This window comes from Vanellus vanellus (genome assembly GCF_965231255.1).
Source record: "Vanellus vanellus genome assembly, chromosome: Z".
In the NCBI taxonomy this organism is placed as follows: Eukaryota; Metazoa; Chordata; class Aves; order Charadriiformes; family Charadriidae; genus Vanellus; species Vanellus vanellus.
In genome coordinates, this window is record NC_138908.1 from 43,823,943 (window position 1) to 43,836,495 (window position 12,553).

The following is a 12,553-nucleotide window of genomic DNA, read 5'->3' on the forward strand; positions in this document are numbered from 1 at the left end:
TGGGAGTAATCAATAGGCACTGTGAATCACTTTTAAAATAATACGGTGATCAAGATGATTGATTTTCCAGTTATAAGAAGTATTTAGCACAAAGACTTCATCATGAAATCAATTGTGGAAGTTTGTTGAGCCTTAGCAGAAGCAGCCGCAGGACTTGCGTTGCATATGCCCTCCTGGCCCATTATGTATTTCACAACTCCCTGTGGATTTTACGCGGACGGCGGGCGCAGGACGAGTTGATGGGTCTTTGGCTGCTGCGAGGCTGTTGCTGAGCAGCAAATGGGAAGGGGCTCGGCTGGTTGTGCACCCAGTCTGACATGTTTTGGAGCATCAGGAAGCTCAACAGCCTCATTAAAGGGTCTCCTGCAAGCCCCTTGTGCAGCCTGAACTAACACCTTTACCCTTACAGTTGCAGTGAACAGAAAGCAACAAAAAGGCACCAGTCATTACTTTTAAGCCTAGCCTCTGCTCTGCGACATGGTGCACGCGGCAGGGCCACACGTGCCCAGGCAGGAGAGAGAGGAAAACACGCAAAACTCTTCCTCCCTCAACCAGAGATGAGCAAGGGTACCAATGTATCAACACCTCCTGCCTGCCCAAGGGCCCATCTGGGAAGACTGGGATGAGCTGGGAAGGAGCTACCGCTGTGGGTAGGTGGGAGGGCTGCTGGGGAGAGGACACTCAAACAGTAGTCTTGGGGGGGCTGGGCTGCACAGGAGAGGAACAACCACCCTGCCCTGTTGCAATGCTGCAAAAATACCCAGTGGACTGCTGAGGCTGTCCATGGGCCCTGCTGGCTCATCTGGCTTCGTGTCTCCTGATGGAGAGCAACCATGAGGGGTGGCTATGTCCAGTCCTGCTGCTACTATGTGCCCCAGGCCTTAAAAATCCTTGGGGAAAGGGAATGGTGGGGAGGGTGTGCGGGCTGCGGTGACTGTGCTGCTGGGACCGCAGGGCGATGCTTACACGGGCTCAGCGATGAGAGTTTCTGCAGATCTCACTGCTGCCAAACAGACTTCATTGCAACCAGTCGTTCATCTGCAGCGAGGTGTTTCATTTCGGGATGGCAACACAACCCACTGAGTCTGGGAGGCATACGGATTTCACCATGAAAGCAGGTAAGGCAGTTCCAAGTCACCAGATGAACACAAACTGCCAACAAATCTTTTTACTGTGGGTCAAGGATATTTTCACAGCTTTGGACAAACTTTATCTTAAGGCGTCTTCTCAAGTGGATTATTTTCCTTTGACCTTTTGAATGCTTGTAGTCTGCTCATCTAATCTCAGGGAGGTCTCTTGGCAGAGGGAAGCAGACGCAGTCATAAAGTAGCTCTCATACTGTTTTACTCTAACCTTGAAGGGCTTGGTAGATCAATAGCTTGTGGAGGGATCTTTCATCAAGTTGCTGAACCTTCCCTTGGATGTCTAAGCACTCTGCGTCCTGAATCTTAATTATGTTCTTCAAGGACTTGGATTTAGTGCTGTATTTGTTCACAGTATATTCATTCCAGACTGACATGAGTTAACCACAACAAAAGGAAAAACTACATTTTTAACGGGGCTGTGATTTGAGGGGCACTTTTAGCAAAAAGCCAGAAAGTATCTGGAGACCTGCTTCTGTTAGAAGATAAACAGGTATTTGCTAAGCCAGCTCCCCAAGTGAACAAGTATTCAAATAGAATCTTCATTTGGAAAATGAAGAATAATGATCTGTCACCACATTCAGATTGGATATTCCGTTGCCCTATTACTAGAGGTCTTCTCTTTCATCAACTACGAGTTCAGCGACCTGTTTTTTATTCAGCTCTAGAGTGCAAATATGTCACGTTTGTAAGCATACTAAACTGCACCTTAATTTCATCCTTTTAAAAACAACGGAGGTAACAAAGACATGCAGACAAAAGAAAACAGCACATAACAGTTCATGAAATTTTTAGGCTTTTTAAAGTAACCATTTTATCTTTCTTTTGGATGACATTGTTTATTGTAAGACATCATTTTTATTAAATACACTGTAATACAAGAGACTTTCCATGTCATGTTGAGAGAAGCTGGTCACATGATTCACAAACAAAACTTTTAACACTGATACCTAGGCATCACTTTGAAATCAGCCAAGATGCAATGAAAGTTTTAAAGCAATGACTTGTTATAACAAACTGCAAAACAAGAATCACTAAATATTTCTATGGAGACATCACACGGAAAAAAAGGAAAAGAAAGAAGAAAGGAGAAAGATAGCTCTACACACCAGGTCACAGTTTGGTGACAATATAGAGATTTATATTTATATGTAGATATCTTCCTCTTTACCGTAAGTGACAAAGAGAGCGATATCTAGAAATATATATATACATGAAATATAGGTGGAGAGCAGGGCTGGGACAAATATTTCATAATTAATTGATTCTCTCTCTACTGGTGATTCAGTTAAACATCAATGTTGAATTAAATTACTTGTATATAAAACACTCTTAGCTGCTTTTCTTTAAGTTACAGAAAGATACATATAAGCTGCAAGATATAGGCCTCTGGAAAGATTTGATTTGATCTCTGTTTTCTCACATATTCCAATCAAATGGCCTCACTACTAGCAGCTTCTATTATCCTTGCCCAAAGTATTCAGTGTTTATAAAATACCAGCTGGTCATCACTCAGAACCTTCTACAAGCAAACAAAAAGCCCCCACAGACCTAGAATGCATAGACGGAAAAATAACACACCCATCATTTCCCATTTCTTCTCCTGAGACGTATGTTTAAAAGATGGCAAAATAGTCACTTGGTTGCTATTGTGAAATTCACAGTGTTTTCCCTGCAACATGTAGACTTTTTCTTTTTTTTTGCTTCATATTTGTGATTAATGTAGCACACTCCCCCGCCCCGCTCAAATAAAGGTGTTTTAACTAAGGCTCTAAAGGACCTCTTGATACAAAGCAGCAGTGGTTCATCCCAGCCCTCACAACAAGAAAATACAACTTCCTGTGCTATCAAAACCTTCATCTTTGATTAGAAACCCTGATCTGTTCCCCAGCCCCTCCCCACTCCCCTCCCTCACATTTTATAGCAGTATTTGAAATTCAGTTACAGGCTGCAACAACCCAGACACAGACTTGTTCTAACACATATACATTGTACCTTAGTCATCCAGTGACCTAATCATTTTATTGGCTTATTTAATTTCTTTTTAAAGTGTTTTGTAAAAGTCTATATCAGCCACAACAAAAACAATCTCTCTGAAAGGTGGGGAGGGGTACAGAGAAAAAGAGAGGGAAAGAGAGAAAGAAAAAAGGAAGAGAAAAAAGGAAGGAAGCGGAGAAAAGGAAAGAATGGAAAACAAATAAGGAAAGAAAGTGATAAAGAAATAGCAAGGAAGAATGAAAAAAAGAGGAAAATAGGCAGTTACTTATTTAACTGTAGACAATATATAGATATATTGTTTTACAAATCAAAATGAATGCAGTCCTTTTAAAAAGGGCTCTCACTCCATCATGCATCATGGGGTGCTGTTGCTTTACAAGTATCTGCTCTCCATGGCCAGTTCTGAGTTCTGCAGATCTATTGAGAGTGAAGGACAGAGGGTGGCAAACGCTGCTATTATTAGTGCTGAATTTTGGCGTTCTCATTGTCCTACAAGTCGTGTTGCAGTCTGAATAGTCCAGCTCATTCTTGGAATTATTTCATTACTGCAGACAAGTATAAAATGCTATTGGAGCTGCACTGTTATTCTAGGACAATGAAACAATATTAGCACAAACCCAGAAATGACACTAAAACAAACTCTGTTTTCCCAGCTTGGAAGTTTGTCTTTTCATTTCATTGTAAGAAATCAACAAGTGAGATGGGGATGGAAGAAACGTTTTTTATGCAATCATCTGGGGAAAAAAAAAAATGCTTGTTTTTATATCTCTGGCATTCTAGCACTGCCTCTGCTGCACACCAGTTAAAAAGTTGAATCTTACAAACACAGAAAAAACAATATAAAAAGAAAAAAAATTGGTTACTCAGCAGACTTTATCAATTTATTAATAGCACTCTAATCATCATTTGTAATAATGTAGGTGTATGCAAATTTATACATATACACACAGCCCATACATAATGTGCATGCATGTCTGCACATATATAAATTAAATACAACAGACATAGGCATACCTTTATATGCTATGTGTGTGTATATATATAGATGCCATATGCAAACACACATATATAATATATATTATATATATGATCAGCTCATAGCACAATCCAGAAAGACTTTTTAAATGAGCCTGATTGTCATATTTACTCAGTGTACACAATTTAGCTGACAGTGCAAGCATGATGAATATGCACATATACTCACCCTTCATTGTGATTTGAACATATTTCTTCCTCTTCTCTTCTCATTCTGCTACACTTACCCACCTTTTCATAAGCAAACGCAAACTATGTATAGCTACAGTTTATAGCTTGTCTACTGTGATTATACATCTTATGCACTATCAAGAGCAGTAATGATATAGGTCAAGGTTATCCATACTGGTGGTTCTGTAGAACATTTGGTCCTTTAGAAGTTTAACATACTGCTATGTTATTGCACAATGCATTGTAACACTATTTATTCTCTGAAATGACTCTAATAGTCTCACTAGTAAATCAAAAACATTCCACTAAGTAAAATTTCAGGGTTTTGTGGTTATTTTTGGTATACATTCTTTCAGTGCTTGCAAAACCCACCTGTTTGTTTTCAGGCTGGAGCCTGCTTTCTAATAGAAGCAGCATCTCAGATGCCTTTTTCTTCAGCTCATAAGAAACTAAGACAGAATACAGCAGGTAGAAACTTAGCACCTCCCTCCACCACCTGCAGCCTCCTCCCACTGCACAGTAAGAGCGGACTCTGACACCCTTCTTTTCCACCACTGTTATTTTGAAAATCAATTTCAAATTCCTTTAAAACACAACATTTGGATTCTGAAGAGAATGGGTTTCACTGGATGCTCAGTCTTTACCTAGCTTTCTGTGTGAACTTCCAAGACAGTCTAGATAAAATCTTAAGGCCCATTTTGTAGGAATCTTCCTCTGGCTTTTTGAGTGTTTCCAGTTCAGTAGCGGTTAAGAAATAACACCTAGTTTATTAAAGAAATACTGAGTATGGCTTTACAGTTACACTGTCATGTTTATTTGTAATGCTGCCTTTTCATTGACATTGAGAAGGGTAAAACTTCATCACTGTCCAGTGAACTGTTTTCTTTTGAAATTGTTCAGAATCTTTATGAGCTAGCTCTAAAAGCTTCTGAAGGAAAAACCTAAAGTGCCTTAATAAATAATATATGCAAGCAAATTATATATTAAATGTGCTATGGGAACACTTACAAAAATAAAATGCTTAATTTATTAAATAAAATATCCCCAACACAAAGATGAAGGACTATTTTGATCTGGCTCATATCAGTAAGAAATAACAAAAAGAGGAAACAGAAAGAAAGATCACTTTTTTTTGCAGTAACGCCCCCTCACAGAGGGAGGCAAAGTCTTGAGGAATAGGTAAGGTACGTTTTCATTTGTAAGAATTCATATTAAAAATAATCCTAACTCTAAATTTGAAATCATCAACTTCTGGTTGGAAAAATAACAGGTATGCCCATGCAGCCGTCATCAGCACAGTGGCCATGCAAATGTTGTACACATACAATGCCAATCCGACTAAAAATAAATTATTTAACAAAGAGTGGACATAGGTAACGACAGCACTAGTACCAATACAAACATGGTGCTGAGCTCAGGGTCTTTGCACTCTGAATAGTAAGCCATAACCTCAGAGTAATTGTTTTCTCTAGAGATCTCTATCCCCTATCATGGTTCAAACAGAACCGGTGATCCCCATGCTTTAGATTATTCATGTTATATCAGCCTATTGTATCTGCAACATCATAAAGGCATTTTAACATGGCTAATGTCCTCCATTAGCCCCTTCTAATGAAATACAAGTTATATTGTTATGAGTTCTCTATGCCTACTAGGTTGTACTACAAGATGAGTGATAGTTTCTGCACAAAGGGCATTAATCGACAAAGACCATGCAGTTTTTCTTGCATGGTTGAAAAAAAAAATTAAAAAAAAGATTGAGGAAGGAAGGAATATACTGCTGGACAAGCACAGTATAAGATACACCTGCCCCAGCATCTATAGCTTGTCCTATCTTATCAAAATCCTTAGTTTCAACATTGGATCCTGAAATTAATACTGTACATTAATAAGCCTAGCTTCAGCCTTTATTAAAAAAGACTATCTGGAGAACATTTTTATACCAGTGGTATGACAATATCCTACCAGAAGACAAAATAAGGGCATGTGTTTAGTTTATCATGTTGTAATGCAATTGTGTGCAGTGCAGGCAGCATCTTTTTCCCTTTTACTTGTATCTGGCAATGAAAGGTGCTGGCAAAGCACCTCCTTGAACAATCCCTTTAGTCCTCGGAAAGACTCTTCAGGGAAAGTGCTAAACCCCCTCTTGCCTTCCATCAAATCATTTCGGTGTTTTTTTGTGGGATTGGATGCCATATGATCCCCTAGTTCCTCCAGATAGTGTATCACACAAGACTGTCTTCTCTCCATCTGGCTTTCTCTCCGCAAGGAATATGCTTCATGCAGAGAACACCAGTCTTCTTTTTCCACCCACGTGCCGAAGCAAAAAAATTGAGGTGAATCCATAGAAACTCCCAGTAGCTGTACAGCAGAAATCACGAAGTTCGAGTCAAATATATTTTTCCCTTTTTTCATCCACATCAAAGGCATGAATACAACAAGGCATTGTTAGTTGTGGTGGGCAAACTGAAGAGTCTGCTGATATAACAGATCAGGTTTTTAAGGCCTTTGTCTATGCAGAGTTACAATAATGCAGAAGCCAAATTGATTAGAAAGACAGGAGAGAAGAAAAAATGACAGAAACAGAGAGAGAGAGAGAGAGAGAGAGAGAGAGAGAGAAAGAGAGGAGATACATTTCAGTAATGTCTAAAAAGTCAATACTGTGTCTACAGATGGAGAAGTGCACATTGCTTGCCCTTTGAAAGCTTCTCCGCAACTTTGTCATTAATACTGTCAAAGTTAAGAACACATTTTAATGGAGTTCAGCGGCAGTTGAACACATTCATTCCCGCAGCCCATAAGAAGAAATGCTAGGAGACTTTAGCCTAAAATATCCAAGTAGACTGGAGATGCCTTGGCCAAGTTCTGGAGGAGGGAATGGATTTCTTTGATGTTGAGCCTCATGTGAGGCTCCCGTTGCCAACAGCCCAGCATCAAGTCATACACTTCCTTGGGGCATGTGCGAGGTCGCTGCAGGACTCGGCCCTGAGTGATGCACTCAATCACCTATGAGAAATCACAAGGAAATGTTCAGCACACCTGTGCCAACTATGGGGGGGTCATCCATGGAAAAGTTAACTGCTAATCGCCACAGCAGCCTCACTGGTGGCAGTCACCCAGCCAACTCTGACAAGGGCTGTGTTTCTAGGTAAGCGCATGAGCAGTGAGCTGCAATCTGGAAAAATCACTGTAATGTAAGTTGTCAAGGAGCAATATCTTCACGGATGTTAAGTTCACCCACGTTCCCCCTTCCACTCTTGAGGGCCAAGAAGTAATCCCATACCTCTTCTCTTTACTCATCTATCAAACTCACCTCATCTCAGAAGGAGGCTAAGTTTTCACCCTACTCACACAAAGCGTCAGTACCTCTCCCTCTCTCCCTAAATTTATGAGTATCACTGCAGCTAATCTCTGGAAAGGAGTTACTTGTGATTGCCTGGAAATCAAGAGACCTCCAGATTACTTCAGTCTATTCAATAATGGGTTTGGACAACCACTTTGCAACAATGACGTGATACGGAACTGAAACCACCCAAAGCCCGTTCAAGAGATAGCTAAGCTCCTTTTCATTGCCTCATGGTCTTTCTCAATACCCAGAACAGACTCTACCCTATACAAAGGAAAAAGCTAAATTCCAACTGGTATAGTTCTGCTTGGACAATTTCTATCCAGCCTGGGGAGAAAAGGGTGAACAAGAAGATATTCAACCACAAAGATCATGACAATACCATGGATACCTGATATCAGGGGGTTTGCCTGTATGAGATAAATTTGTTGCTGTCCCTTCTCCAGAGAAGCTACACCAACAGTTAATGTTCCAGCCCTCGCAATGCAGATTGAGAATGTATTACACACACCTCATTGTTTGAGAGCTGATACCATGGCTGTTTGCCATAGGTAAAGATTTCCCATAATACAACCCCCAGGCTCCAGACATCACTTTCTGTGGTGAACTTCCTGTACATGATACTCTCTGGAGGCATCCAACGAATGGGCAGCATGGTGTGACCACCAACCTGAGAAAAACAAATGAAAGAGTGAGAAATAATTCCTCCAGACCCTCACAAAAAAGAGTATAAAGACGTTAAATAAGAAGAATTCATAGTTGCTTTTTTTCCTATATGATACCATTCCCTTTGAGGAGCTTTTAAGAACTTATGGGATTCATGGTCCAAACTCCTCTCCCCCCAACAACAATCACTACCGTGATAGGTTTCTCAACAGAATTTCCAAAGACATTGCTTCTGAAGTGGAAACTTATCTTTAACATTTACTTGGCGCATCCTACCCAAGGAACAGGAAGCTCTATAAAATTATTAATTAATTTAGCCTACCAACCCACTTTAAATGAGGCCAGTTTTACTTTCTATTTTAACACGCAAGAAACTATACAAGATTCAGGAAATGAAATCTGCACTGCTGATTATTGTAGAAACTCACTGACATCAACTAAAATCCATGAAGACACAGTGGTCTAACTGCATGACATAGCAGGATCAGGATATGTATGGTCTAATAATCTAATTTTGAGTGAATTAAAGCAATGCTCTTTTCTGTTGATAAATTACAAAGTTAATGCATCAAATTATCTTGTTCCATATTAACTACGTAGTCCTACATAGCTTTAAAAAAAAAAAAAAATCAGTGCTTTGGATATATTCCCTTGATAATAAACAACTTGTAAGATGTGGACTCCTATCCCAAATCAACTTGTGTTGCATGGGATCTTTCACTGAATGAATGCCATAGAACATTTTTCATTTCCCCCAGAATGGTATAATTCCTTAAAATTAGGTTTCCTAACCTTAATTTAATTTTTTTAAAAATCTCTTATTTCCAGTTTCTAAACAATTTATTGCTCCTGGTATGTTCCATTCCAACTGGATCACATCAGTAAAGAAATCCACCCAACTACTTTTAAAATACTGTAACTGCTGAGATACTGTGATATAGACATATAGATATTCTGATTACTTTTGCATCAAGACAGCTGCAAATATTTCCACAGAAGTTGAAAAAATGATGCCTCTAACTTTTGATTAACTCTCATTTTCCTGTCTCAAAATGTATTAAGTTACGAAGTTACTTTAAGTTATTAAGTTACTTTCAAGATTCTGTCAATTCAAAATATCATTTCTCCTTGTGGGACTTTACATTTGTTGTTATAAATAATGCCCTCCTTGTTCTCATGTTGAAACAGCAAATGGAAGGAAAACCCAATAGAAGTCCAGTCAGGGTTCATGCTATTTCTAAATCAGTCAGAAGATCCGTTTATTTGTCGGTAATTCAGCAGTAACGCAGCATACCAAAAATACAGCTATGGCTGTGACACTTCAACCCTGTTCCGTGCATCACCACAAGTCAATGCTTGCTACTGAGTCCATAAAAACAGAAAGTTATGCTAAAACTTTCACAGACTTGGTCTATTACTAGGGTCTTATTCTCCTCCCCCTACAGGAGTTGTCACACAAGCAATGGAGTAGTCTTTTTTGTTGGGATGCCAAACGAAAAGCAGAGGTCCCGAGTTCAGCTCCTGGCTACATTGTGGATTTGCTTCTGACGCAGTGCAGGTTGCTGTGCACAGGTTCAGAGCCATTTAAAGGAGGACTCAACTCCTGCAGCTTCTTTGCCCAATTTAAAAACATACAGATGAGCGCTCTATTGACAGAGAATGGATACACGTTTTTAAGTGACTTGCTCAATTAGGCCCATTCATCTCTGTGTTACAGTTTACCCCTCCAGCAGATGGACTGGCTGTAAGGCTCTGTGCATCAGTATTTTTAATAACCTTTAACTGAGAAGTCACTCATAATGTGGAAAGGCTGAAGTAATACACAAACACTCTGAGATGCAAACAAAGCATCATTTTCCCACCTTATCATAACCGAAACTGACACAGCAACCAAACAGTTCCAAATCACCGCTTTTACCCCCATCTTGAGAGATGTTTCATTAGAAAGTCAGAAAAGTCAGTCCCTTAGAAACATGCAGCCACATGCACCCGGACAAAGGGCAAGTGCCATTAAAAGATGGTTAGTGATGAGAAGCTTTTTGTCTCATCAAATATTAAAATGGCTCTTAGATCTGCTCGTCATATAGCCTCTGCTACTGGTTCTTTTTGGCAATTTCTTTGACTCATTCCTTAAAAATTAATGAAAGCTATAAACAATAAAATATGAGTCTCTATTTTTTCTTATTTGTCACATCTTACATCAAGAGATTTTGAAAAAGCAATTAAAAAAAAACCTCCAGCGCTCTCCAAATCTCATTTTCCCATAATTCCTTGCTACAGAACCACAGTGTATTTGTGGTAGGACTCTATGCTGAGTTTCCAGTGTCATTCAGTAAAATGAATGACACACCTCTAGAGTGATGATGATAAATTGCCACCAAATGATGGCTCTGTGATGAACCGATCTGTAACATCACAGACCCAGCTGTCTGTCTTTGCAGTCATAGCAAGAATGACTCTTTAGTATTGACATCAAGAATTCGATTTACAGATAAGCACAAGCCACAGGGTTCTTTGGTGTTCCTTCCACATCATCTTGCCTGGAGCTGTGTCCATTTCTGCTCCTGAAGGCAGAAGACTTCACTGGGCAGAGTGAAATCCAGGACTGAGAAGTCCTGAGGTCTCTCCGTGTCTGTCATTGCCAGTATCAATCACTTTAGGCACAGTTACTTCCAATGCCTCAGCATTTTTGTGAAGATAATATTTAATGTATTGCAAAGTATCAATAAAAGTATTTTAAGAGGTGCTCCTCTTGGCAGATGGCATAACAATGAAGACGGGATATCAGTGCAACACTGAGCATCACCTGTGGCAGGATGCGCATCTACCCGTGGACCAAGCGCACCTTTAGCACCTTCAGTTTCAAGTCAGATTTCAGTTCAGGCACATCAAAAGCACAGGTCAGGGCTTGGCCAAAGGCACTTTTTCTAAATGCACATTTCCTTCCTTATTAATGATCAGTGGTTACTGAGTCAACACTCACTCAGCTCAGAAAAGCATTAAGGGCTGTGTTAGGTATATGCTTAAACAAAGCACATGCTTCAGAGCTTTCTTGAACTGAAGCCTGGGACTTGACACCACTGTTCGCAGGATGCCTGAAACAAATTGCCTGTCAGTTGTGAGCTTCTTTCAATCTCTGTTGGACTGTTGAGTCCAAGCACCCCCAGCTGTGCCATAATAGCAGCGAAGAGAAGTGAAGCACCTTTTTGCTGTTGTTGCCAAACTTTCGGCAAGGCTAAGAGGTATCTTCCAAGGACCAATGAAGGAAAACATGATTACACCAAACAAACTTTAAAGGTGCAGAGTGCTTCAAAGGGATGACTTCTGCATATGCTTTAATAAGAAATGCAAGTATTACACAGCTCTCAGATACCATCAGCGTTCTGCAAGATAAAGTCCCTGCTATGCAAACTGTCATTGCAGTGCTGCTTGATACACGCAATTTTAAAATGGTTGTGTACTAAGCAGACTACAGTTGCAGGTAAGTAACACCTTTATATTCAATCTAGCTAAGGTTATGACAGGTTTAAAAGCATTACAGTTTTAACCTAATATGCTATCACTTTAAAATCCATACTATAGCTGTAAAATTGCTGCAAAAATGACCATTTAATGGATAGAAATTAGGGTATATTTTCTTGATGCTTACCTGAAAGCAGCTGCATTATAATGGTTCATTTTTATTTAGAATTGCACTTCTACAGACCCTTTCTGGGACTTAAATACTTGCGTCCAAATGTCAGTTTATGAAAGCAAGCACTCTCTAGCCCAGTCGTAGCCTTGTATTACATTCACTAGCTGCTTTTACTAGCAATATTGGGCTAGAATCTAAACCTGAAAGCCTGGTGAATTAGACTCTGCAATGCACAAACTATCCACAGGGAGGAGACTGCTATGCCAGATCAGTGAACGATGATGTTCTCCAAAGCAGGACTTCCAAGGGGAAACTGCCACACTGTTCCATGTACGAAATGTTGCACTTTCGACAATACAATTTCATTCCACTTGTCACCACTTTCAGCACTCATCTTTTAAATTAATTTAGCACTTTGAAAGGTGCCAGATAAGCCAACCTTGAACATTGTTTTCACTTATTTGCAAACGTCAAGCTTCAAGGATTGCTGTAGAAGCACTATGTCTTAGCCTTGAAGCAGAGCATCTAATGCTAGACTTTGATAAAGTTTGTTCACTTTCT

The 12,553-nt window shown here is 39.8% G+C and overlaps 1 protein-coding gene across 1 annotated transcript in view; it reads right to left on the reverse strand.

Annotated features, from left to right (window-relative positions):
- Positions 1-7,166: 7,166 nt before the first annotated feature.
- NTRK2 (neurotrophic receptor tyrosine kinase 2) overlaps positions 7,167-12,553 on the reverse strand; it is a gene marked incomplete at both ends in the record, with an annotated part of 210,130 nt that continues 204,743 nt past the window's right edge. Inside the window, 2 exons of the mRNA XM_082497238.1 lie at positions 7,167-7,352; positions 8,204-8,362. Coding sequence (XP_082353364.1) covers positions 7,167-7,352; positions 8,204-8,362 — 345 coding nt within the window. The remainder of the gene's footprint in view (positions 7,353-8,203; positions 8,363-12,553) is intronic.